This window comes from Sorex fumeus, unplaced genomic scaffold (assembly GCF_029834395.1).
Source record: "Sorex fumeus unplaced genomic scaffold, SorFum_2.1 ptg000072l, whole genome shotgun sequence".
Lineage (NCBI taxonomy): Eukaryota > Metazoa > Chordata > Mammalia > Eulipotyphla > Soricidae > Sorex > Sorex fumeus.
Genome location: NW_026606129.1, coordinates 34,855,476 through 34,882,237, shown reverse-complemented (window position 1 = coordinate 34,882,237; position 26,762 = coordinate 34,855,476). Strand labels below are relative to the sequence as shown.

The window sequence follows — 26,762 nt, the reverse complement described above, 5'->3', positions numbered from 1 at the left end:
AACACCAGTACAGGTTAGACAAAGTGCTATGTAACAAACTGGTTCTTTCTAAGATTACTGTCTGTACTTAAGGACTCTTTTAAATCAAAAAGTCAAACAATCAGTTCTCCTTTTCTTTGCCTATCTCTGAAAATTAAGGAGAAATGGCAGAAAACCATAAGAGAAATATAGATTAATGATAGTTTTAATTTTGTCCAAATGAGTAAAATTAATTTCATGTTTACAAAAAAGTTCTGGATTTTAAAATTTTGGGTATATAAATATAGCACTGTGTTATCTTCAAACTGTAGTTGGAAAAGCTGTAGTTGGAGCAAAAATTATTTAACACTCAAACAGATGTCTTTAGTGCATCTAAGAATAGAAAAAGCTAGAAGCTACAAAAGAAAAAGGAGTACGAGATCTTGTAATAATGCAAAATATTTTTCTTGAAAATGCAATCGCAGAATATGATATAAACTTATGAACAAATTTTGTTCACAAATAACTTTTCACTCAGTAAATAAGCCCTGACAGTAAAGGCAGCTCAGATAGAGAAGGGAGCACCAAATAAAGGGTGCTGGGAAGATCCGCCCAGGATGGGAGATGCATGCTGAAAGAAGACTACAGACTGAACATGACTTCCACTCAATGCCTCTTTTGCAAACCACAGCACCCAAAAGGAGAGACAGAACAAAAGGGAGTGCTCTGCCACAGAGGAAGGGTGGGATGGGGGGTTGGGGGTGGGGTGGGAGGGATACTGGGATTGGTGGGGGTGGAGAATGGGCACTGGTGGAGGGATGGGTACTTGATCATTGTATAACTGAAACCCAAGCACAAAAATTTGTAAGTCTACAACTGTTCCTCCTGGTGTTTCACTAATAAAAATTTAGAAAAAAAAAAAAAAGCCCTGACATAATGTGTAAAAATTCACAATTCTAGAATCCACAAACCTGGATCCTAAGTCAACAACCTTTGACAGTAGTCTTGCAGGAAGACTAGGAAACAAACATAATCAAGTAGAGGAACATGTGAAATATAAAATATATTCCAGTCTTGGGGGCAGAAGCTAAGACAGCAGTTAGGATGCATGCATGACCAGAGTTCAGTTTTCAGCACATGATCCCCCGAGCATCACTTGGAAAGCCTTGAAATGTACAGAGCACCAAAATAATTTCTGGCACTGCAGCAGCTGAAGAGCAGCACCATGTCGTCATACACTTCCACTGAACCACCACCAAACTAGGTCTGCTGGCTGAGAATAGTCAATGGGGCTCTGAGGCCTCCTGAGCAATGCTTGGGTGCTGTTTGTTCCTTTTGTAATGCTAAATAGTACTCTATCTTATGAATTCTTGCATTCTCCTACTTAAGCATTTATTAGTCGTTTCCAGTTGTGGAAATTTTTAGGTGTGTTCATTTTTGGTCTTATAAAATATGATGAGTTAATAAAATTCATATCAGTTTTTACTTTATGTAAGAATTTAGTGATTCCACTGCTGGGTTACAAAGTATGAGTACGTGTATAAATATTAAATCACGACCATCCTGTTAATTGTCGATTGCCTCAAGCAGGCCCCAGTAATGTCTCCTTCATCCTAGCCCTGAGATTATATTCAAGGCTCTTTAGGAGAATGAGACCCATCATTGTTACTGGTATTTGGCATATTGGGTACGTCACGGGGAGTTTGCCAGACTCTGCCGTGTGGGCAAGCTACATTCAGTAGCCTGCCAGTTTGTCCAAAGTAGGAATGAGACATAAATATTAAATAGTTTTCCAAATTAACTAAATTAATACTTCACCAAATTAACATTTACACTCCCAGCAGTAACACATAAGAGTTCCACTTCTGGACCATAATTCGGGCTCAAGTAGTAAAAGCTTGTATCATGCAAGGGTGAGGCTTTAAACCACATGACCCTGGTGGCCCCCAAGCACCTGTGAACCCAAGTACTACTGGGCTCTGCATATTGAGGCAAAGAACAAAAACAAAAACAAACAAAAAAACCCCACAAAAACCAAATTAAGTTCAGGTGTTGGGGAGCATATTCAGGACTTTATATATATTCAAGGGATGAGAGTATATCCCTGGCAAATGTGAAGTCCTGAATTCTATCCCTGCATCACCTGGACCATATTTGGTATTGCTGAATTGGTGACATTCAAATCAGAGGCTCTCTTTTGCTGACTTTTTGAAGAAGTCTATGTTACATAAAATGTATACAGCCTCTTACGATGTTTCAGCTAATAACCAGCAAGAACCCCTGGCTTCTGAATCCTATAGCTTTCTTTCAAGAAAGTAAAACTGCCAACAACTTAACTGAAAACAGAAGCAAATTCTTTCCTTAATGGAGAATCCAAATGAGAATCTAATCTTGTCTACACCTTGATTGCCATGAGTCCCTAAGTGAGGTATTAAAGCTGTGCCTAGATGTTCAGCTTGGGTATAAGATAATGAACCTGTTTTTAAACCTCAGTTTACTATAAATTTTATGCAGCAGTAAGAAACTAATCCATATACCTTTCTTCTCTTCTCTGTTAGATGTCAGGTACTACGGATACTGTAAGTTCAGATAGATATAATTCTGTAAAGCATATAAGGTGGACTTGAAACAAGACAAATGCAAACTCAGCCCAGCTTCAGGATTGAACTTGGAGAAACACTGGCAATTGAGTAATCCAGGGAGGCCTGGCAAACACTGGGCCAAGATCTGTGGACTCTAGGCAGGATGGGAGCAGACCAAGTCCCCATCCTCCAAAAGACCAGCACTCCACCCAGCCACATCTGGCTTTCACCACTGCGAGAGAATTAGCCCAACTTCAGGAATGATCTAAGAGAGGCCAGAGAGGTACCTGCATTTGACTTTCCCAACTCCACAGTCCCAAAAGCAAACAGCTGCATATGAGCCTGTGCAACACCCCAAACTTCACAGAGCTGACAGTCCAGGAAGAGATGAAATCAGGACTTCCTGATATTTTGTTTCATTTTGTGGGGAATCAAACCCTGGTCGGCTGTGTGCAAGGCAAACATGCTACCCTCTGTGCTATCGCTCCAGCACAGTGGTAGGGCATTTGCCTTGTGTGCAGCCGGCCCAGCCGAGCCAGGTTCGATTCTTCTGCTACTCTCAGAGAGCCCGGCAAGCTACCGAGAGTATCTCACCCGCACGGCAAAGCCTGGCAAGCTACCCGTGACGTATTTAATATGCCCAACACAGTAACAACAAGTCTCATGATGGAGACATTACTGGGCCCGCTCAAGCAAATCGATGAATAAAGGGAAGACCATGACCGTGTCATTTTGTGAGGGAGCTGACCTCCTATTCAGTGCTCAAGAGTCCTGGGAAAAACTCCTGGAGACACTCTACCAACGTGGGTCAGTTCAATGCTAGGTTCTGAGGATGTGGAGCTGGTACTGGAAGCACCGGGTCACCCTAGTGGTAAGGACTTAGTGGTGCTGGGTAGCAGGGGATGCTTGTGGAAGCATAGCATACTGAGATTTGAATTCAGGTCTTAGTTAATGCAAAGCATGTACCTCTGGCTGCTAAATTATCTCCCCAGTCATGAAAATTTTTAAACTTATAATTCCTAGATTCCTTTATAAATTTTTTTAAAAAGAAAAATTCTTCCAAGGGCCAGTGACACAGTATAACAGGTAGTGTGCTTGCATTGCAGATGGCTGATCTGGGTTCCTGGCATACCACATAGCTCCCTGAGAAACACCAGTAGAGATTCCTGAATGCAGAGCCAGAAGTAACAAACAAACAAGTAACTTCTTCCTTTCCAAATACTTGATCTCTCTTTTTCTATTAGTACTATGAAAATGACTTATGTGCATAGCTCTTGTACATGTACAAACTTTCTAGGACACTTCTGTTTCCAGCTTAATGAGCTCAATGAGCTATCTAGTTTAAAGTGAAATCTCAGTTGTAGAAAACATTCATGAGAGCTTTGTAGGATAAATTTTTTCTATTAGCTACTAGCTACAAAATACTGGTAGGCTCCTGCAAAAAATTCCTAATATGGAGGAAGTAGATTCTTCTGGGCGGAGCTCCCCAGCAATGCTCAGGGGTTCCTGTGGTACCATCAGCAAACTAAGATGTAGTGCATGCACCTTAACCCCTCTACTATCTCTCCAGCCCCGACAGAACTTTAAAAAAAAAAATTCCTTTTGTTGACTTACATAGACAATTATAATTTGAGGGAGTGTTTCCAAAGCATGTGAATTTCTGAAATATTCTCAGGTTAGCATGTGATCACCAAGTTAATAAGAAAGAAGTCAGCTATGCCACCCAATAAAATGATCAATTATGAATACAAATATAAGCACAGAGAATCAAAAATTAAAGGAAAAGAAATGCACAAAAGAAAATGACATTAAACGTGAGAAAAACATGTTAGAACATCAAAGTAGAAGTTTTAGTTTCTTCTCTTTTCCTTAACCCTGTCAAAAATAACTCCCACGCTACACAGGGCATAGCAAACACACAGGGTATAACAAGTTCCACAACAATTCTAAGACTTCATAATTCCAAAAATTCACCAGTAACAGGAACAGAAACATCCAAGATAAAGGAAAAGAACAAAGTACCTAAGGTCACCAGCTAAAGTCATTTCAACAGAAGTTTTATTATTTCTGCCATCTAGTGGCGGGTTTAAAACAAAAGCTGACATGGTATGTAATATACCTCTGTGTGTGTGTGTGTGTGTGTGTGTATGTGTGTGTGTTGGGGTGGGGTGGGCATGTACTACTATTATTAAAACTAACAATCTAAATCTAATCGTACATTGTGATACACATGAAAACTCTAATAGTATTAAAGACATAACCCATTTTTAATTTAAAGTTATGAAAATTCTTATGGAAGGATATGTTCAAGCACAGCAAAATGATAGAATTCTGAAGAACTACTATAAAATTATGCAGAATAAAGTAGTAAATTTTCACTGTTTTAACATTCAATTCTTAAGTTTGGAAACACCCCCAAATTACACAAACTGACTACCACCACTCCAAAAGATTACCACACAGTATATATTTAGGAAAAAGTCAAAGGTTGTTCAAAAACTGAAAGTGTCTTACAGACCCCTTAGAACTTCTTTACACCTCTTTCACTTAACGTGAGATGCATATGCAAATGAAAAGATATTAGCAGTAGTAAGAAAATAGAGGAAATCTTCTCAAAGATTTATATGTAACACTATCCCTAATGTTTTTGGGGTTTGGTTGGGTATTTTTGAAGGTATTTTTTTTGAGATGTCAGAAGTCAAATCCTCATCTAATATTTGCAAAGTACACACCTTATCATCTAACCATATCCCCTGACCCTTTAATATATTTTAATGGACAAGTGACAGGCATCAAATTTTGTTAGTGTCCACTAGAAAACAGAGGATCTGTGGGAACACAATACACTAACAGGAAAAAGGAAAAGAATAATGAGCAGCCGACCCGCAAATATATCACTATTTATGCAAATTACATAAGATCCATGCATCAAAATTGATAAGAAATATGAATTGATGTTTTAATCACATGTAAAGCAGTACAGCATATGTAGCATACAGCTGATATACCAAAACTGGTTAAGTATCATTTATCAAAATTGATGTGATGTGATTATTGCCTTAATGTCATTCAAAAGTATGAAAGTTCTAAGCTCATATATAAAAAAGCACTTTATAAATTAAGTGCCTTTAAAGGCATCCAATAATAATTTTGGCAATTAAATTGAAGTTGTATAATAGTAAAAGCAGGCATACATTCATGTATAATAGAAACAAGATCTCCCAAAAACATAATATAAACATGCCATACTTATGTATTACAAGATAGTATCTAAATTACTAACATAATTATTATATAATATGCTACCTAAATAATATTTTTGACAAACAAGCACTATCTATAGCACTAATACCCATAGATTATAATTAGCTGTGCAGTAACAGAACCAACTTATTAATGACAAAGCAAAATGAATACTAAACAGGGAATACCCTCAGTAGAAATCAACATCAAGAGATAAACTAAAACAATCACTCAAAATAAAAAAGCACTGTATACATAAAAATCTTTGTATAGGGAAGCCATTGTAAATTATAAAAGCCTTTTCTGGCTATCTTGAGCTTAAAACTAAGAGAAAGCACATTCACACATTCAGTAACTGTCATATAAAGTTAGAATCTGACAAGCACTGAGGAGCTAAATGTCTTTAATACTCATTTACCATGACAAATCAGGGATGGAAATATAAACAAGAATATATGTTTCTTGTGAAAAAATAAATATATTCCCACTGCAGTGTGGATATACCTGATATTGACAACATAGTAATTCAAAAGGATAAAGATGATGTTCTCAACCCTATTAGGGGATATATTTTTTAGAAAGTTCTTACGTTATGCCTCAAGCTCCTCATCTATCAAATAAAGCAATTAGATCAATCTTTACCAAACTACATTGCATAGAACATTAATTAAAAAGAAAATCCTACAGTGATTCCTAAATTAAATATGGTAAACACTAGATTAAATAAAATTACATTTACTCAAGAACTATAAGTCTCTAACATGCTAATGTGTGTATTGTAAATCAACACAGTTAAGTGCATGAGTTATGCAGTTTTCTCAGGATTTAAATTATCTTCAGTTATACCATTTTGAACTACAATTCCTGGGATGTAGTTCGTACTTTGGCAAGCACTCTAATATTGTATAGTCTTTTTAGGTATGAAGTTCATCCTATATTTTAAAGAAACCACAAGTGATTAAATTTATTTTATTTCTCCTCCCTTCAGAAAGTGAGCCAGGATAGGAAATATTGAACTATATGAAAGTCTTAATATCCTTCATAAGTTATTTTAATTTTTAAAAAGCCTTAATAGATAATAAAATTTATATTAGCACATCCTACTTTGGAAAGTTTATTCTGAAATTACAAATTTATTGAATTTTAAATGAATTTAGCCTTCATTTTCTGCAAATGGTGTTACACTACTAAGCATCATACTTTTTTTTTTGTTTGTTTTTGGCTTTCTGGGTCACGCCCAGTGGTGCTCAATTACTCCTAGCAGGGCTAGGTGAATCACTGGGATACCAGGATCAAACTCGGGTCAGCCGCATACAAGGTAAAAGCCCTACCTACTGTACTTGTGCGCTAGTCATCATACTTTCTGTTGAAGTTTTGACACCTAGCACTTTATAAAGTATCACTGCATCAACATTATAACAAATGCATTATACTTCACTTCTTGATTCTTAGCTATAATATCAAAAGTGGAAGAAATCTGGAGCAAGAAAGAAAAATGAGCGACTCAGTCAGGCAATGGATAGTATCACTGGTAGAAAACCAAAATTCCTGCACAGCAAAAGAAACTATCTTTAAAATGAAGACATCCTGGACTGGAGAGGCAGTAGAGGGATGGCTTTGCCTAGTGCCGAACTTGGTTAAATCCCCAGCACCGCAAATGCACCCCCAACCACAGAACCAGGGCTAAGCCCTGATCATCACTAAATGTACCCCCCATAACCCCCACAAGTAAAACCCATAAATAAGGATTCTGATTAAGAATTTAGTTTACATGAGAAAGAGGGGTTAAAAAGAAAAGAGTGGTAGAGTGGGCTGTGGTGGAAAGATATTGGCATCTTGATGCTAAGTGTGATGTGAAACAGTACTCCTAAAACACAGTCTTGTAAATTAGTTATCTCAAAAAAATGGAATATAATTAACTATGAAAAATTCTTGAGTAAATGACTGTAGATGAGGTCGATATTCCATTTATGCTAAAGAATCTCTTCAGAAACAAACCACTGTAACTTTCATTTCTACCTTTAAATCTTAGAGACAAGAAATTTGATATGAAATGAAAATAGACTCGTTGCCAGAAAAAGTGCTTTTACCCTGGAGAGCTGTACTGAAGAATGTCTTCAACATATAGAACTGTTATAATCGGAAACTGTTACTTTACAGAGAAGAAATCTTCCTAATTTGACAATTGGCAAGAAATATCTACAAGTTCATATCTGTTATCTTTTAGTATTTGCTCAGGCATAAGAAAGTTATTTCACTATGCAAGACTCTGAATAACTGATATAATTTTCTTATTTCTGTATGTTCCTCAAAACATACAGAAATGTTGTTTTGTGGCATTTTTAGCTTCACTTGATGCCTGCCTATAGTGTTCTTTTTAAAGTACATAGTACAGTTACTTGAATTATAACTGTGAATCTTAAGAGTCGTAATTTCCATGATTAAGTTAGGGTATTCAAGAAAATCTCAAATGCCAGCCAATTTCTTTCAACTATCATCTGATAACTCTAACATACCCTTAAAATGAAGGAACTGATAGCAGAAATAGTGTCTATGGCAGCAGAACTACCACAAGTGTTTGAAAGTGTACAAAGTTATCCAATAGATAATTTATAGAAAAGAGAAATAAAGGCAAATTTGGCCCCCAAGCACCACGGGATGTGGCCCTAGTGGCTCCTGTGCACCAAAGGGCCTTAGCAGCATGCTGCAGTACCAGGCCCAAGCACTGATTTAAGTTGCCACGAGAGAACCTAGAGGTCCTTAGATCTCTTAGGTGTGGCCATGTAAAATAAATAAGCGGTTCTTTTCCCCTCCATTGTTTCTAATGATTTTTTTGAATATTTCTAATTCTTTACCTTGAGAAAGTCATTTTGCATTCACCTAGCTTTAATGCCCTATAACAGTCACACTTTATCTAAAACATTACTACACTTAAAAATCTCTGTAAATTTTCCAAGCCCTAATTTTATGATGGAGAAAATATGTATCAAGTAAACTGATAGTAACATGATGACATTTCATAATCATATAAATTTGTAAACAGTGTTCTGTATACCCAAAAATATACAGCACACACTGTAGTAAGATCAACAACGAATACACCTCACCAACATAATAGTCACTGTCATTGTCACTGTCCTCCCATTGTTCATCGATTTACTCGAGCGGGCCCAGTAACGTCTCCATTGTGACAACTGTTACTGTGTTTGGCATATCGAATACGTCACGGGGAGCTTGCCAAGCTCTGCTGTGAGGGCAAGATACTCTCGGTAGCTTGCCGGGCTTTCCGAGAAGGGCGGAGGAATCAAACTCGGGTTATTTTAAATGTAGGTCTATGCTAAATCTGCACAAAAACCAAGAATAAGTAAAAAAAAAAAAAAAAAACCCTAAATAATTCCTGAAATTATTGTCAGGAGCAGTGAAACCTGCCTCTTGACAAGTTTAAGGCTAAGAGTTCTATCCTTACTGCTGCCCACATACAATAAGCAGTCTGGCGCTGCAACAGTATGTGTGAGCCCAGCAAGCACAACTAACATCCAATAACTGCAACAGCAGTAAAAAAAAAAAAGATAGTTAAAATTTAATTAAAAAAAAAAAAAACAAGGGGTAAAAGGAACCTGACTGAAGGAAAGGAGTTTCACGAAAGATGAAATATAACCAGTCTTGGGAGTCATAGTGGTGACAGTACAGCGGGTAAGGTACTTGCCTTGCATGGGACCTGGGTTTGATCTTCAGCACCCCAGAGACCCATCAGGAGTAATTCCTGAACGCAGAGTCATGCCATGGCTGGCGTGGACCCAAAATAAAAAACAAACACACACACACACACACACACACACACACACACACACACACACACAAAACTCATCCCTAAATATGATTCTAGGCAATTCTTGTGTGTTTTGTTTTGTTTTGTTTTATTTTGTTTAGGGACCACTAGATGAAGGACAACCATGCGAGCAAGCAGGGTTCCGCAAAGGATTCAGCACCATCGACCATATCCACACAATAACCAAGCTCACTGAGGTTTCTCGGGAGTTCAACATGCCGCTCTGTTTAACGTTCATTGATTTAAAGAAGGCCTTTGATTCTGTTGAGACGGAAGCGGTCATGGAAGCCCTAGCCAATCAGGGCATTCAAGCCCAATACATCAGGATCCTCCGTGAGCTCTATTGCGGATTCACTACCAGGATCTCACCATTCTACAAAGAAGTGATCGTTGATGTCAAGAGAGGGGTGCGGCAGGGTGATACCATTTCACCGAAACTCTTCAGTGCCACCCTCGAGAACATCATGCGACAACTGGAATGGGAAGGAATGGGAGTGAAGATAGATGGTCGGCAACTACACCACCTCCGCTTCGCTGGTGACATTGTTTTAATAACACCAAACATCAGCCAAGCGGCACAAATGCTGGCTGACTTTGACCGTGAGTGTGGAAAGGTAGGACTACAGCTGAATCTTACGAAGACAATGTTTATGAGAAACAGCCTTGTTCCTGACGCCCCATTCGCTCTCAATGGAACGACCATCTCCGAATGCAACAGCTATGTGTACCTAGGTCGAGAGGTCAACATGACAAATGACCTGGCACCCGAGCTGTGCAGGAGGAAGAGAGTGGCTTGGAACGCCTTCAAGAACGTCAAAGAAATAGCTAAGAGGACGAAGAACCTCGGCTCCGGGCACATCTCTTTGATTCCACTGTTCTTCCCGCATTAACATATGCCTCAGAGACCTGGGCCCTACGCAAACAAGATGAGAACACTATTCAGGTCTCCCAAAGAAGAATAGAAAGAGCTATGCTTGGAATATCACGTTTCACTCAAATGAGAGAAAGAATCCGGAGTTCTGACATCCGTCGACGATCAAGGATCAGGGACGCTGTCTCATTTGCCAAGGTGTCGAAAATCAGATGGGCTGGTCACGTAATGAGATTTAAAGACGACCGTTGGACTAGAGCTGTTACCGACTGGATTCCACGGGATGTCAAAAAACCGCGTGGCCGCCCACCTACCAGATGGTCAGACTTCTTCGTCAAGATCATGAACGATCGGTTTGAGGCTCTTCATGTTCCCGGAGCTCTTCATGTTCCCGGAGCGAACAGATGCCATTGGGCTACACTAGCACGCGACAGGGACAAATGGAGACGTTACTGGCGCCCGCTCGAGCAAATCGACGACTAACGGGAAGTTAAGTGATTAAGTGATTAAGGGACCACATTGGAGTGCTCAGGGAATTGTATGGGAAGCTAGGGATCGAACTCAGTTCAGCTGCTAGCACCCTACCCACCGTGCCAACTCTTTAACCCCAAGCTCTAAGTAATTCTATCCCTGTCTGTACAGGTAACCTTTGCATTGACCCTCTTGTCTGTTTTGAATGAGAGAGGGGGGGGGGGGGCAAGGACACTAATCATTCCTGTAACTGGCTGCTTTCTTTCTCATGGAATATCCTTTTCTTAGAATTCAGTGGCCATGCTGTGAGGCAGCCCAAGCAGTCCCATGAAGGGGCCAAAATCATAATCAAGACTCCAGATGCTAAGTTGTCCAGCCTCCCAGTCATCCTAGCTCCTGCTGACTGTAGCCTGTTGAGCTTCCAGATGACTGCAATCATCCCAGCACTCCAGCTGATGCCACAAGCTAAAGAAACTCCCATCCAACCCACAAAACTGAGAAATAATAAAATGTCAGTTTGACACTAAGTTTTGGGGTGGTCTATCATATTTTTAGGAACAGAAACATGTTATGACTAAATACCTAGCTATTAAAACCTTAGCAAACCTGCATATAAACATCAGAAAATAGTTATTACAGAGGCATTTGGGGGAGCAATGCCAGGGACTCAACACTGGGCCTCACACAGGTGAAGTACTAACTCAACCGAGCCACAACCCTAGCCTACCCAAAATAAATTTTAGTAGAGCAGCATCAGCATGAAAGTTCATAACCCAAACACCTATCACCTAGCAAATATATCCAAACTTAAAGATCACAGATATTTCTGTTAAAGGTCCAAATGGGCTCTATGGGCTGGGGATCATGTTCTACATGCAGAAAGCAGGGGTTCAACATCAGCATCCTGTGGTTCCCCAAGAATCGCCAGAAGGGACCCCGGAGCAATAAGTCAGAAGCAGTCCTGAGCAGTGCATCAGGTATGCTTTTCCTTTATTTTAAATGCTTTGTTACACACTTTAAATACAATAAATTATTTTAACTAAAATTAAGAAAAACAGAAAACACATTTTAGACTTAAATGAATACTGAAGTGTGTATGTGTGTTTGTCCAGCCTCTGCCTCCCCTACCCTCCCCACAAACACTACCTTGTACTTTTTATCCGCCCCCTCAAAAATATGTTTTAAGATTTTAATTCATTCTTAATTTTCTATTAAAAAATAACTAGTGGTCATGTAGCTTTAAGATTCAATTTATTGCATTTAGCTCACAATTGGGAATTTGCCTTGCAAACTGCTGGCCTGGCCAAACTGGGTTCGATTCCTCGGCCACTCTCAGAGAACTGGCAAGCTATCGAGAGTATCTCCCCCGCACGGCAAAAGCCTGGCAAGCTACCCGTTACGTATTGGATATGCCAAACACAGTAACAAGTCTCACAACGGAGATGTTACTGGGCCCGCTCGAGCAAACCGATGAACAATGGGAGGACAGTGCTACAGGTGCAGTGTTTCATTATCCTGTTTCTAAAATGTAAGAAAGCTGCTTAGCGTCCTGAAGTTTTCTTTAGCCATGGTCTAGTAAGTTGATTTTAGGATTGAAATTTTTATTGCATTTTAAATTTAACACATGCAATATTCCTTTTCTCTTGATTTTGGGACCATACCCAGTGTTAGCTGAAGAACCTTAAGGTGCCAAGGAGCAAACCTGGACCTTCCAGGTCTGGGCAGATAGTATAGAAGTTAGAGCATTTGCCGTGCATGCAGATGACCCAGACTTGATCCCTGGCACCATTTTTTTTTTTTTGTAGCATACGGTCTCCAGAGCACCACCAATGGTGTGGTCCCAAAACAAAAACAAAACAAACTTAAAAAAGGCTATCAATCTTCAACTAAAGACGATGCTAACCTCTCTTTATTTGTTCACCAAGATATCAACTGTTATCCATTCATGGTTCCATACAATTAGTAGACAGAAAATACTATAGAATTTTATCAAAGTTGAAATGTAGTAGAGAACACTTAAATGCTCTCTAAAGAATAGAAAGCTTATAAAGTGGAATAACATTTTTAACATCCCAATCTCTTACTAACATAAAAGCCTAAATTCACATCCCAAGTTCAAGTTTCCACCAAAAGATAACCAACTCTTTACCAATCTTTGAAAAAAACATTTTATTTTTTGAGATAACTTCTGACACGACCTCACAACTGTAAAATACACTTTTACCATTTTCCTTAAGACTTAGACAGCTACTAAATCGGTAAATAAGAAAACAAAATGAGTTATGGAATCTGGGAGAAAGCAGTAAGCAACTTGGGGAACCCAAGAACTGCAAGGTATTCAAGATCCTATAATATCTACAAACAATATCATATACAATCCAGATTAGCAAACCTCTAAAATATGTAAGTTTTCAAATTTTCCTAAATTCCTTCAGTTCTGATTCCCTTCCAACATTCTGTGCTTCCTTTCAAGAATTATAACCATTTCCCCTTATCTAAATTTACATACACACATTTAGAAATGAACCCGTGGCAAAAACTTATTTGAAAAACTAATAATTTTGCATTACCTGACTATTTGGTACTCTTAAAGACAATGATATCTCTGCTCCCCCTACCCATCCCTCCCATCCTTTAGCTTCAAGAGCATGTTGAAGCATTTAGTCTTTCTGGCCAGTTAGCACCTTAAAAAAAAAAAACTGTGGTGGCCTAGAGGTATGGAAGAACAGCACAGTGGCTTAAACTGCCCACTCTGCAAACATATGATCATGAGTTCAAATTCTGATGCACAGCATGCATCGAGCACAATCATGCAGACTTTGCCATTTGAACCTGGAAGTCTGGCCATGAACCCAGTACTAAGAGTTATTTCTGGCTGTACTATAGCCAAGTATACACAACATACAAAAGGTGTGACCCTTGGTGAACACTGCAACCCCTGTTGTACAAGCACATACAGTCTGGAAGCACGACCTTTGGAAAGCACATGTGAAGATCTTAGAGCAATCTTGGCAAGTACCACTCCCGAACTGTATATGCCTCAACTAAGAATGCAAGCAGAAGAAAGCAAGTGTGCAGTCACCACAGCTGATATGCAGGCACTGCAATATAATGTATAACCTCCTACAAAGCACCACAGATTAAATAAAATATTGTGACCACGGCCAGGTGTGTGTACAACCCCAATCATTGCACCAACTACACCAACTGCATCAACAACAAAAAAGGGAAGTTGAGGGAGAGACTAAAATTTATTTTAAAGAACAACAAACAACGAAGTAACAAACCATGGCCAGGGCCATGGTTTAAGTTGTAGAATAAATCCCTGGTATGCTTGAGACCCTGAATTCAATTCTTGGCCATCAGGCCCCAAACCCTAGCACCTCCAGGTGTGGCCCTACCCACCTCCCTACTCCCCCATGAACTTCAGATGTGACTCCTACACTTATATCGTTTGAGCAATAGAGTCAGGTCAAAAACAATGCTGAAAAATTAAAAAGCAACATAAAATCCACAAATGAATTCATCTGGTTTTAAAATAGGCAATACTAAGTCATATTCAGGAATAGAGAGTTTATAACTGTAAGGTAATGCAGAAATGTAATTTCTATAAAAGGAGGGGCTGAGGAAACACACTCCTATACTTTTAAAGTGGAGGCTATGTTCGATTTCTTGATCTAAATGATCACATGGGATGATCACAGAATTGGTCATTACACCGTCCATTCACTGTACATTCAGTTGGTATACTTTTCAGAATGCTATTTTTATAAGAGAAATAAAAACTTTGACAAAACTCACTTTAAAAAAATGTTTTTTCTCTTGCTTACATAAACAAGCATATTCAAAGACAAAAAAATTCTAAGAATTCTGCTGCCTTCCAATAATTCTGTACTTCAGCAAGTTGCTTTATTACACAAGAATAAAACATTAAGGATACAGTCTACTTCATAGGAATGATTGGTGTCCTTGGGGCCAAAGAGCATTACAGTGAGCAGGGAGCTCGCCTTGCACATGGTCGACCCGGGTTTGATCCCTCAGCATCTCATATTGTCTCCCAAGCACCAGGAGGAGTAATCAGAGCCAAGAGTAACCCCTGAGCATCATCGGGTATTGCCCGAAAATCAAAACAAAAGAACGAAAAAGGAAATACTGGTGCAAAGAATAGGAACATAGCAAGAGTGTAAGAACCAGAGTGCATGTTTTGCATGCAGAGGCCCAAACTGTATCTCTTACAGCACAAGGTTCTCCAGGGTACTGCAGGGAGCAACCCCCCTGAGAACAGAACTAGAAGTAGCCTACAGTACTGCTGAGCAAAAATTTAAAGGTGTGGGGTAGCAGCAGGTGCCTCTCTTGAATGTGATCACTTGGATTCAATCCCTAGCATCCTATATGCTCCCCTGAGCACCACCAGGAGCAATTTTTCAGCAAAACCCAAACCAACAAAAATTAAAAAGAAGCACAAAATAATAAATTATGTCATAATTCTTTCCACCAACTTTATTTCATCAATTTACCCAGTAACAAACAGCTTAAACTGAACTTATTTCTATAAATTTATGTTATGGTTATATTTTAATTTTGAAAACACTATATGCTTATACCTTCAACATTATTAATAACCCCTTTTATAATATTATTTCTCCATGGCAGTGTCTATTAATTTAAGTTTGAAACCAAATTCAGGGCTTAAGGAGTTAAGGCACTTAACTGATTCAATCTGTGAAACTGCATAAGGTCTCCTGATCACCAGCAGAGGTTTGCTCCAGACCACAGAGCCAGGAGTAGCTCCAGAACAGAGAGTCAGGAATAGCCCAGAGTAGTGGGTGCACCTAAGCACCTCTGAATATGGTCTAGCCACCAGCCCCTCCTTAAAAAATATATATAAAAATAAAAACCAAGTTCACTTTAAGTTTTTTGTATAATGGAGAGTGAATCGGGTTTCTGAACCTGAGTGAGTGTGCTAGGCGGTGGGGATGTATGGAACCTTCCCCATATCAAATAGCAATTAACAGGGGCCAGAAAGATAGAGTACAACAGGTAAGACATTTGCCTGGCACAAAGCTGACCCCGGTTCAATCCCTGACACCCCATATGGTCCCCCAAGTCCACCAGTAATGATCCCTGAGTGCAGAGCCAGGAGTAAGACCTAATCCAAAAACAAAACAAAAAAGCAAGTAATAATTGGATCACAAGGGGGTAAGAGAGACCTCAACTCAATTCTGGAGGTATCTACCTGGAGAAAACATCAGATTCCACTTTGGGGCTGTTACTCCCGGGATTGCCCTCTACTTCAAAACCAGCCCTAGTCCAGACTGTTATCTATACTTCTGACCAAACAACTACAGACTGAAGATTCATTCCCACAACACCCTCTCTTTAGATTTGAGTGCCTGCTTGCTCCAAGCCCAAGTTATCTGTGTGTGATAATATATACAGCTAGACATAAAAGGTTTTCCCCCAACCCCAACCTAGGTTGACTGAATTAACTTGCCAAGACTCACAAAATACTCAGGAAACTTATTACTAGTTAGTATCGATGGGTGATATCATGTATGTAACAGAGAAAGGAAGGAAATATGCATACAGTTTACAGGGGAAAACAGAACTTTAAACCCTCTTCAGGTGTGTTATTTCCCATATCTCCCTGTATTCACAATACAGAAGCTTTCCAAAGGCACTTCCTCTTAGCTTTTTATGGTGACTCCCTTACACAGATATACTTGATTAAATCACTGCCCATAGCCAATTGATCAACCCTGGCCCCTCACCCTTCCTGGAGAGGTCTGGAGTAAACTGGCATTTCCACTCTGTAGTCAGTTTCCCCAGGGAACTAGCCCCCAACCTCAAGTGCTTTTCAAATTACTTTCATTACATACAAGAAAACTTTGATCCTTTCAACAACAAGGAAATGAGACGGTTTAGGAGAGTTATCACTAGAAACTACAAAGACCAAACATGTATGAAAAATAATTTCATCGTTCAAACTACCTACACATTTCTACTGTAAATCAAAGTATCAGAGAGAGGCTAGATATTACTGAAAAACATTACACGCGGTGGGGCGGGGGAGGGGAGTGAGCAAGCAAGCAAGGCTTGCTCAACCTGTTTGATCCTTGACACCACATAGGGTCCCAGAATACTGCCAGGAGTAACCCCTGGGTATAGAACCAGGAATAAGCCCTAAGCACCATAGGATGTGACCCCAAAACCAAAAGAAACATTAATGCTACCCCAAAAATCTAAGTATCTGAAAATAGTCAATAAACCTGTTACACTATCAAAAAGACAAAGCAACATATAATCTAAAAGTCCTGTAGGGTGAGGGGGAGGGAAAAATAGGACAGAAGGGACCACTATGAGAATGATAACTAGAAAAGATCACTCTGGACAAGAACTGAGTGCTGAAAGGAGGAAAGGTGATACACATGGTAACTTTTCAGTACCTGTATTGAAAACCATAATGCTGCAAAGAAAAGGGAGGGGAAGGAAGAGAAAGGGACAGAGAGAAAGGGAGGGAGTGGGATGGGATGGGATGGGATGGGATGGGATGGGATGGGATGGGATGGGATGGGAGGGGGAGAGAGAGAGAGAACAAGAAAGAGGGAGGAGAGTGAGAGGGAGAAAGGGAGAGCGAGAGAGAGCTAGAGTCGGACACTGAGGTAGGAAATGTACACTGGTAAATGGCCCAGTACAGGAACATTGTGTGACTGAGACCCAATAATGAGTAACTTTATAATTGTGTATCTCATGGTGATTCAATTAAAAAATATTTTTTTTTAAAGTTCAATAGGATAGAATCTGAGTCTACCCTGAAAGTTTAGCCTCCACCACAGCACTCCCTTAACTGGAATAACTTAATATTTTCAATCTCATTACTACAAACCTTTTACAGATAAAATAAACCTAATTAAAAACAAGTCACTTAGAGTCAATCATGTTTTCTCTCAGCCTGCTATTCTCTTAAAATTCCTGTCTCTTAATGGAATACTATTCCCTTAAAATCCAAATCCCCTAGCCATCCCAGCTAAAAAACTTCACATCATCATTATCTCTTCTATGTTCCCTATATCAAAACAAAGTAATTAGCCATCATTTACAATTTAGGAACTAAGAGCAGGGACTGTGCCCAGGCATTTGACAGGCCAATATATTCAGATTTAAAGAGGGACAGCTGATCAAAAAAATAACAACCTAAACAAAATGAAAGACACTTACATTTAAACCTTATTTAAAAGCAAGAAGGTGCAGAAAAAAACATATGGATTCTGTAAGCAAGTTAGCCAATATTATTCAATTCTTGAGGACTACTGAATTGACATTATCTTTTATCTAGAGAAATAAAAAATGTTGTCTTATCCCCTTAATTCTAAGATTTAACATCAAATTTCATCTGTTACTGTCTAGAATATATACTAAAGTTATCCTGCAAGCACAGAAATACTGAAATAAAGGTCATAGTTGATATGGTCAATTTAGGATACTATTCACAATTTCTTTAGAAATTTTATTATAAACCTGATTACAAAGAGACATTTAGCAATTTATGAGGTCATATACCAAAATTATAAAAATACTCTACCCGTGGCGTATTCGATAAACCAAAAACAGTAACGATAACAGGTCTCATTCCCCTGATCCTGAAAGAGCCCCCAATATGACATTGGGCTATATTATCACGCGACAGGGACGAATGGAGACTTACTGGCGCCTGCTTTAGCAAATCAATGAACAACGGACTACAAGTGATACAAGTGATAAAAGTATGTTCTAAAGAAATAAAATTATAAGCAGTGGTTCGATTCCTCAGCAAGTCTACAAAAGCTGTTATCTGTATTCACCTGAAATAAAATGCCCCAAATATTTACCTAGAAACAGACCCAGAGTCAGTTGTTTCAACCTCTTTCAACACTTAACCTCACATAATTAAAAAGAATTTAGGAGAGTACAAGGGATCGATCGCTTAGTGACATAAAGCACTTATGCTTGCTCTTGCAAGTATGAGGTAATGAGTTCAATTCCTGGTATGGCCCACAAAGAGTGTGGCTCCAGCAGGGACTCCCACCACCATAATTATCTCCAGTCCACTACAGATTAGTGTGTATGATGACAGCTAGAGAGTACAACACTCTATGCACCATAACCAAAACGTGCCATAACAGCAATGACAAAGGGAAAGGGGGAAGGAGGGAATTAGGATTTGCATACTAGTGTAGCAACTTTTCTAACATCAATTTCTCATAAGAAGTGACATTCAACAAAGTCAAATAATCTAATAGACTTGAGGCAATGCACTGATTACCTAGATTAATCTAATCTGCAGCCCAGAGAAGAATATGTACTATAAACAGTATTTTTATTCATTATGTTCAAGTATTATAGAAAGCAAATGCTATTCAGTTATACAGGCCAGAGACCTCAGTTGATCCTTGGCACTGCATAGGGTCCCTGAGCATGGCCAGGTGTGAACCCCTAAGTATAGAGCAAGGAACGGCTTCAGAGTACCACAAGCTGTGCCCCCTCTGAATCCAACGTTATCTCTTTTCCAGAAATACAGATTTCCCCCTTCATTTAGGAGTTGAAGTGCAAAGATGTTCATCAAAGCTGGAGAGGCAAAATCAATTAAGGACCTTGTGCCTTGCACATGGCTTGATCCAGGTTTGATGGCTGGGACAGCGTATGTTCCCCCAAGCACCAACAGTGACCCCTGAGCACTGAGCCCGGAATAAAACTGATTTGGGGCCACATCCCTGAGCACCACTGGATAAGGCCCCAAAGCAAATAAAAACCAACAATTTTCATATTGCTATGACTATAATCAAGATTTAAAAGCAACACTGACAGATAAAGCAAAGTAGAAACATAAACTACTTAGAATCTAGGTGTTGAATAGTAGCACTGTAGCACTGTCCTCTCCTTGTTCATCGATTTGCTCGAGTGGGCACCAGTAACGTCTCCATTGTGAGACTTGTTACTGTTTTTGACATATCGAATACCACAGGGAGCTTGCCAGGCTCTGTCGTGCGGGCGGGATACTCTTTTCAACTTTTCCATTTATTTGAAAATTTACTAACAATTAACTTGAGTATTATGTCTCACTAGTTACTAGTAACTTTTCAAAGACAAAAAAAGATTATGACAAAACTTGTTTTCCTCTCTCAAGATTATCTATTTCTGAGAGAATAAAGAATACCATATTACAATGAAGAGACTTTTCATCATGCATATCCAGACACTCAAAATTTATGTGAGTACATAAAATCAAAGCACAGACAGTCCAGTGAGTAACCATATTTATATAAAGGGCTCAGCACCTCTAATGCAAATCCTTATTCTGAGTTTTTATGTTTGATGTACTACCAACTTGGTTTTATTTTAATGCAAACAACTCATGTCAGTAAGAGGTGTGTAAAGTTCCTTGTCTCAGAATATAATTCGAAAGGAAAGGAAAAAATTTCTACTGTATTTGTTGACAGATTCCTAGCTACCCTGGGACCTACAAACCTTAGTAAAAACCTATGATTACCACTTTGAGGAATTATCACACTTAACAAAATGGGAGCAGATCCAACCTCATCATCCAATCCAATGAAACTTACAGCACTCCTGCATTTCTTCCCTTAGTGTTTTTCTAACTCAGAACTATCTCAAGAGCAAGCTACAAATATTTTAAATAACAGGGCCATACAGACAGGATAGTGGGTAAGGCACTGGCATGTGACTGACCTGGGCTTAATCCCCCCCAGTCAGTGGCCCAGCACCCCATGTGGTCCCATGAGCACAACCAGGAGTGATTTCCTAAATGGAGAGATAGGCATAACCCCTTAGCATCGTAGGGTATGGCTCAAAAGCCAAGCAAAGTAACAAAAACCTCACTTTAAATAGCTGTACACTTGTTCTGAAGTATAGTCACACTGCTGTTTCTAATGATTCCACAAGTGACTTTTTAAGAAAGACTTGGGGAAGTCTACGGTCCAAAATTGGCTTTGCTACCCATTTTGTCTTTCTCAGAACTAAAGTCAATAATAGTGCTTTTGGTTCTGTTTTGTTGTTATCTGCAAAATGAGGGAAACATGGAAACCTCAAAGTAGTGGAGAGTCTCCCCAAGTTACACCGCACATGTTCCAAAGGGTTACACCTTTGAAAACATGTTTCTACTAATGAGCCTCCTTTCTCATTTTAGAAGTTCTGATAACTAATGCCATAGTTACTGTGAGAAAAATGCATTGTTTCAGCTCTATATTGCAGCTTCTTCCATGCAAAAGGCATAGCTGCCCTTTTGCAGATAACATCAGCCAAATACAGGACTCAGGAGTCTCTCTATAGGTCTAGGGAGAACATGTGAAAACCTGTGGATACAGGGGAAAGGACTGCTCTCTCTCCTTATATAGGGAGTTTTTAAGATGTCCTCTGTGGGAAAGTTACGACAACTGAACAAGATAATGGTCACAGGAAAGGTACTCCATACACTATAAAAGAATGAGTAGTTACCAAGAATTAGTTAAAAACTACATTTGCGTGAGATAAAAACCAAATTGCTGTTAGACAAGTACAGCAGTCTCATGTCTGATTAACTCAACTGATAAAAGAGGAAAAAGATTGTTAAAGAAAATGTTAATCTAAAAAGGGGCAGAGTACTTTAAACTTAATCAATATGTAATATTCAACATCATATACTACCTGGTATAACAACTGACAGAATTCAGAAAAGAACTTGAGTGACAAAGGCAAAAAACAAGTATGACTTGTGACAATGAAGCACCTTAGGAAGTTAAGAGTCTTACACAATGTAAGCAGCACTGTTAACTGTATAGAAATAGCTCACAATCGGATAGCGAAATTTCACTCAGTACTTGAAAAAATGAAGTGAAGGCAGAGGCACACCAAAAAAAAAAAAGAAAAAAAAAAGAAAGAAAAAGGATAAAGAAGACCAGAATAAACTGTAAACACAGAAGAGTCAGAGGGGCACATTTAAGGCTTTGTCATAGCTACAGGTTAAGCTAGTAATCAGAGAAACTCCAGTATATGCTAGGGTGTTACAGTGTTAGCACTTATTAACTCTGAAGAAAAATTGCTTTGAAAATCCAAAATGTTACCTAGGCAATCTACTTTTAAATATTTTAACAAGACTGCTTGTAAGACTAATATATGTGCTCCTTGGGCCATAGCACCTGGGCTGAGCACATGTTTTGCATACAGAAGACACTTCCATTTCTGGCATCCTGTGTCCCCTGAGCACCACCAGGAGTGACCCTTACGTAGAGAGCTGGGAGTAGCTCCCTGAGCACTGCTAATGGCCCAACCCCAGTCCCACAAAAAGAAAGATGCCTAACTACTTGAAATCTTCAAAAGGTAGAAATTTAAAAAAGCATGCAAAGAAGAGTTTTTTCTGAAACCTAATTATCTCATCAAGTTACCTGGACTACTACACTCAGACATTAGACTAACAAAGTTCCCTTCACTTATAAAATTAAGTAGTATACATTTAGCTAAACGGTAACATTTCCAAAATATTTTTATGCATAGAAAACAGAAGCAGAGCAAATTTTTCAGGCCGGGTAAAAGGCATGCTCTTTAAACATATTCTTGAAATAGAGAAGGAAAGCAACATTTAATTCTTTGCAGTACTGGAAAACAATAAATGGAACTCTGTGCAGCAACCTGACGGACTTTTCATAATTATGTTAGTAGTGATCTGAGTGAGGTGGTGCAGATTTCTAATCTAACTACAAAATAAGGAAAGCAGAAAATCATATATCATCACCAAGTTGAGTCATTTTCTCAGATCTTCATTTCAGTCTATTATATTATTAAACTGTAACTGATCTTTGGATTTTTTTTTTAAAAAAACCATTAATATTCGGTCAGCCATGCTCATCAGCTATTGAAAAAACTTTTGCTTTTTCACATCTTTCAGAAATACATTAGCAGTTTTCACTTTCTGGTTCCAATTTCACTTTTATCTAATTTGCTTAGGTGTTTCAAAACAAAGATTGAGACCTGTACGGCGTTAGTAAGGCTTTAAAGTAACTAATTCCCCACCTGAATTCCCAGTGACACAGCAGCTACTTTTTTTAAAGTGTTAACAACAACAACAACAACAACAAAAATCAGAACCTTTAAAATGAGACAAGTTCACAGAAAACTGTCACCATTGTCAGCGGTGTGGCGGAAAACCGAATTCTCCAGGAGCAGGAGCCCCTCTGCTGTTCAAGAGATGCTGCTCAACCAAACTAACTTCCAGCCGGTATTCTGGACATGTGGGTAACTAAAATACTGATATTTACTGCTCCCTGAAATACTCATCACTATCGGAATTCGGGTCCCTACTTCTCGGGCAGGGAGAGAAAGGCTCTGAAGTCTAGTTGACCGCAATGCCTACGAGAGACGCAGGGGGTCCAAAGCATTAAAAAAAAAACCCCACAAAAAAAATCCACAACCGAGTCCTTCCAAGACCTGCGCCGGGACGCGGCCACTGAACTCGGGCGGGGTTGAGCAGGATTAAGACCAGCCGGCGAGGGCGCAGCCCACCGCCCACTCGGGCAGCACGGCCCACGGCTGGGGCTCGGAGGAGTCGGGACCACCACCCCCCCCCCCCCCGCGCCAACTTCTCCCGGGCAGTCCGGGAGAGCCTCCCCGTCTCAACCCGCAGCCCCCGGGCCAACCCTCCTCGCGAGAGCGATCCCGACCTGCGAGGCGCAGGCGGAGCGCGCCGAGTGTGACAGCCGCGCCCGCAGGGTCTGCACCACCCCGTGCCGAGCCGCAAACCCGAGAAGTGTGGGGGGCCGGCCGGGAGCCCCCAGACCCGCGTCCCGCGACCACTTTTTCAGGGATCCGGGTTCCCTCCGCGATCTCCTCCGGGCCTCACCCCTGCAGTCCCATCGCCCGCGCCGAGCGGCGCGCGCGGAGACACATGCAAGGGGGCCGGTGGCGTCCAAATGCGGGGCTGGGAACCCCGCGCGCCCGCACGCCGCCGGCACCCCGGGAGTGGGGGGTGGGGGGGCCGAGCCCGGCCCGCTGCCTGCCAGAATGGAACCCAGGCGCCCGCCGCCGGCTGGGACCCCGGGGAGGTTGGGGGGGGGGGGGGGTCCGGCCCGAGTCGAGCCCCGCGGGGCGATCCCCCGCCCACCCCGCGGCGCCCACCCTGGCGGCTGCTGGACCGCGCCACCCGCGCGCCGCTGGCCGAGGGGGGCTGCGCGTACCCCCCTCCCCGCGCCCAATTTCTCTGGGCCCCGGGAGTCCGGGTTCCCACGCGGGCTCCCCGACGCCCCGGGGCCGGCTCGTGGCCAACAACTTGTCCCCCGCCGGGCCGGGGGCGCGCCACGGGCTCCGGCAGCAGCGGCGCGGGGCGCGGGGCGCGGGGCGCGGGCGGGGGAGGGGCGCGCGGCGCGGCGCGGCGCGGCGCGGCACTTACCACGGGTCGAACTCGTGGATGATGCTTTCGAAGCGGATGACGGCGAAGAGGCGCGAGCTGAAGCCGGCCAGCCAGGCCAGGAAGAGGATGGTGAAGGAGAGCAGCGACTGCCAGCCGGCCGGCTGCGACAGCCCCCCGGACAGCCCCGCGGGGGCCGGCTTGGGAGCCGCCACGCCGCCCGCCGCCTTGTGCGCGCACTGGGCCCCGGGCCCGTGGTGGCCGTGCCGGCTGTTCCCCAGGGCCATGAGGCCGCTCCACGGGGACGAGTTGAGGGACGACTTGTGCTTGCTCTCCGGGGCCGAGGGCTCCGCCATGTTGTGCCCCGGCGGCGGGTCTCGCTCCTCGCCGCCGCCGCCGCCGCCGCTGCCTGGAGTGCGGGGTGCTGGGCGGGGACCTGGAGGAGGAGGAGGAGGAGGAAGAAAAAGGAGGAGGGAAGAGCGCCGCGCGCGCTCCCGCCCTCAGCGCCGCGAGGCCGGGGGACAGGGGGTGGAGGCGGCGGCAGCGGGGAGTCTCCGCCTCAGCAGCGGCCGCGACCGCCGCTCTCTCAACTCGGATGGCCCTGGCGCCCCACTAGCCATCCGTATCCCCAGTGCAGCTGCGGCAGCGGCGAAAGCCGACGGGACGAGGGCGCCAGAGAAGGAGCAGACGGAGGCGGCACCGCGGCTCCGAGCAGCAATGACATTCCCCCCCCCTTTACACCCTCCGCCCGCCCCGCCGGGAGGAGGAGGAGCCCCCTGGAGTCCGGGCGGAGCGCAGGCTCCGTTTGGCTCCGCCCCCAAGCCAACAGGAACTGGCCCTTCCACCTGTCACAATGCGACAGGTCCGTTGGGGGGCGGGCCCAGAACCCAGGCGCCCTCCAATGAGGGCACGAGCCGGGGCGGGGCTAAGTCCAACCGTTCTACCCCTCCCCCTCCCGGCCTCGCGCCCATTCGCCCGGAGCCACGGAGCTGCGTGCTCCTGTTTCATTGTCAGTTGAAAGACGCGATTTCGCGCGCCCGTGTAGGCGCTGGCGAGAAAGGAAGGATGGGTTTTGGTTTTTTTTTTTCGGCGGCTCCGTTTCGCGGCTGGGAGCGGAGCCTGGTGTGAGGGGTCGAGAGTGGGGTGGAGAACAAAAGGAGAATAAGCTCTGACTGAAGGGCTTCGAGGAAGACGGAGGGCGACCGCGGGCGGCCGGTTAGCTGGCTGAAGCGCTCACCGCTGCGCTGCGCGGTCGTGACTTTTAACCCGCTTTGCGCGGAGCGCTCCCCCCCACACACACACGTGACGGTCCGCGCAGGCGCGCTCGCCCCAGCCGGCCGCGCGGGCGTCTGAGACGCGGCAGCTCTCGGCCGCCCGGGGCGCCCCAGACTCGGGAGTTTCGGTCCTTGGTTCTCTGCGAACGCCGCGTGTCCCCGCCTCCGAGGTGACGGCCGGCGCCGAGAACTTGGCCGGAATGGGCCCGCGAGCACGCCCGTAGCTCCCAGGCTGGCCTTTGGGACGCGGGAGGGGGGGGCGGGGGCGGCGGGCAGAAGTGTCTCTTGATCGCACTTTTCCTCTCCTCGTCGCCGCCAACGGGCAGCGCTAGTAATGTGTGCCCTGGAAGTTTGGGGCTAATTACAGGGATTCCTGGTTCAGGGCTGCACCCAACCCGTCTGGGGGCGGTGACTAAGACACGGACTTGCAGCCCTTCGCGGATCTCTTCAGGGAATGCTAAGGGAACCGAAAGCCCCTCACGCAGCGCGGATCTTCGCAGGGGTCTTGCCCGCGATTTTCGATCTTTAACCCAACCCCCGCCCCCAGCCAGCACTCTGTCCCGCCCTCAGAGAAGGAAGTGCCCCCCTGCGCAAAATTAATTTGCAAAGTGAGTTTGCACCTCAGTACGTTACCTGAGGAGACTGATACTCACCCCGAACGGGGCACGCGCGGAGCTTTCGGTGTAATGGAACGCTCAGTAAGCACGTGATTGGTTTTTCATACTTAAAATTAATTATTCCTTTTTGTTAGGTGAAAAAAAAATCAATGTAAAAGGGTATGTTACTGTGAAGTCAGGAAAGCTCTCAGTTATTTAAGAAGTCGAACACCTTGAAGCAGCCTTTCACTTTTCCAAATGATGGAAATGAACGGGTGTACTTAGCTGGAGGTTGCGCTTTGAACCGAAAGAATCTATCTACTCATTTAATCTGCCCCGTGATGAACTTTTCTTTCCTTAAGAAATTTTTTTTCATGGCAAGGTTTCCAGAAATAGACTTGCCTACAGATAATTTAATAACGGGCATTTATTGAACACCTAAAATTTAATGAGAATCATGATAGAATATCAACAGCCCTGTTGTCAGAGAAAGGTGACAACAAGCTCTTTAGAGCGGAAGTATTTAACTAACATGCCAGAGTATATGCGGATTTTATGCCCATGTT

General features: G+C 42.5%; 1 protein-coding gene across 1 annotated transcript in view; it reads right to left on the bottom strand.

Annotated features, from left to right (window-relative positions):
- The window catches only part of STT3B (STT3 oligosaccharyltransferase complex catalytic subunit B), a 95,372-nt gene extending 70,284 nt beyond the window's left edge, over nt 1-25,088 (bottom strand). The window contains exon 1 of the mRNA XM_056129282.1: nt 24,369-25,088. Coding sequence (XP_055985257.1) covers nt 24,369-24,682 — 314 coding nt within the window. The 5' untranslated portion in view covers nt 24,683-25,088. The remainder of the gene's footprint in view (nt 1-24,368) is intronic.
- Between the last annotated feature and the right edge of the window lie 1,674 nt (nt 25,089-26,762).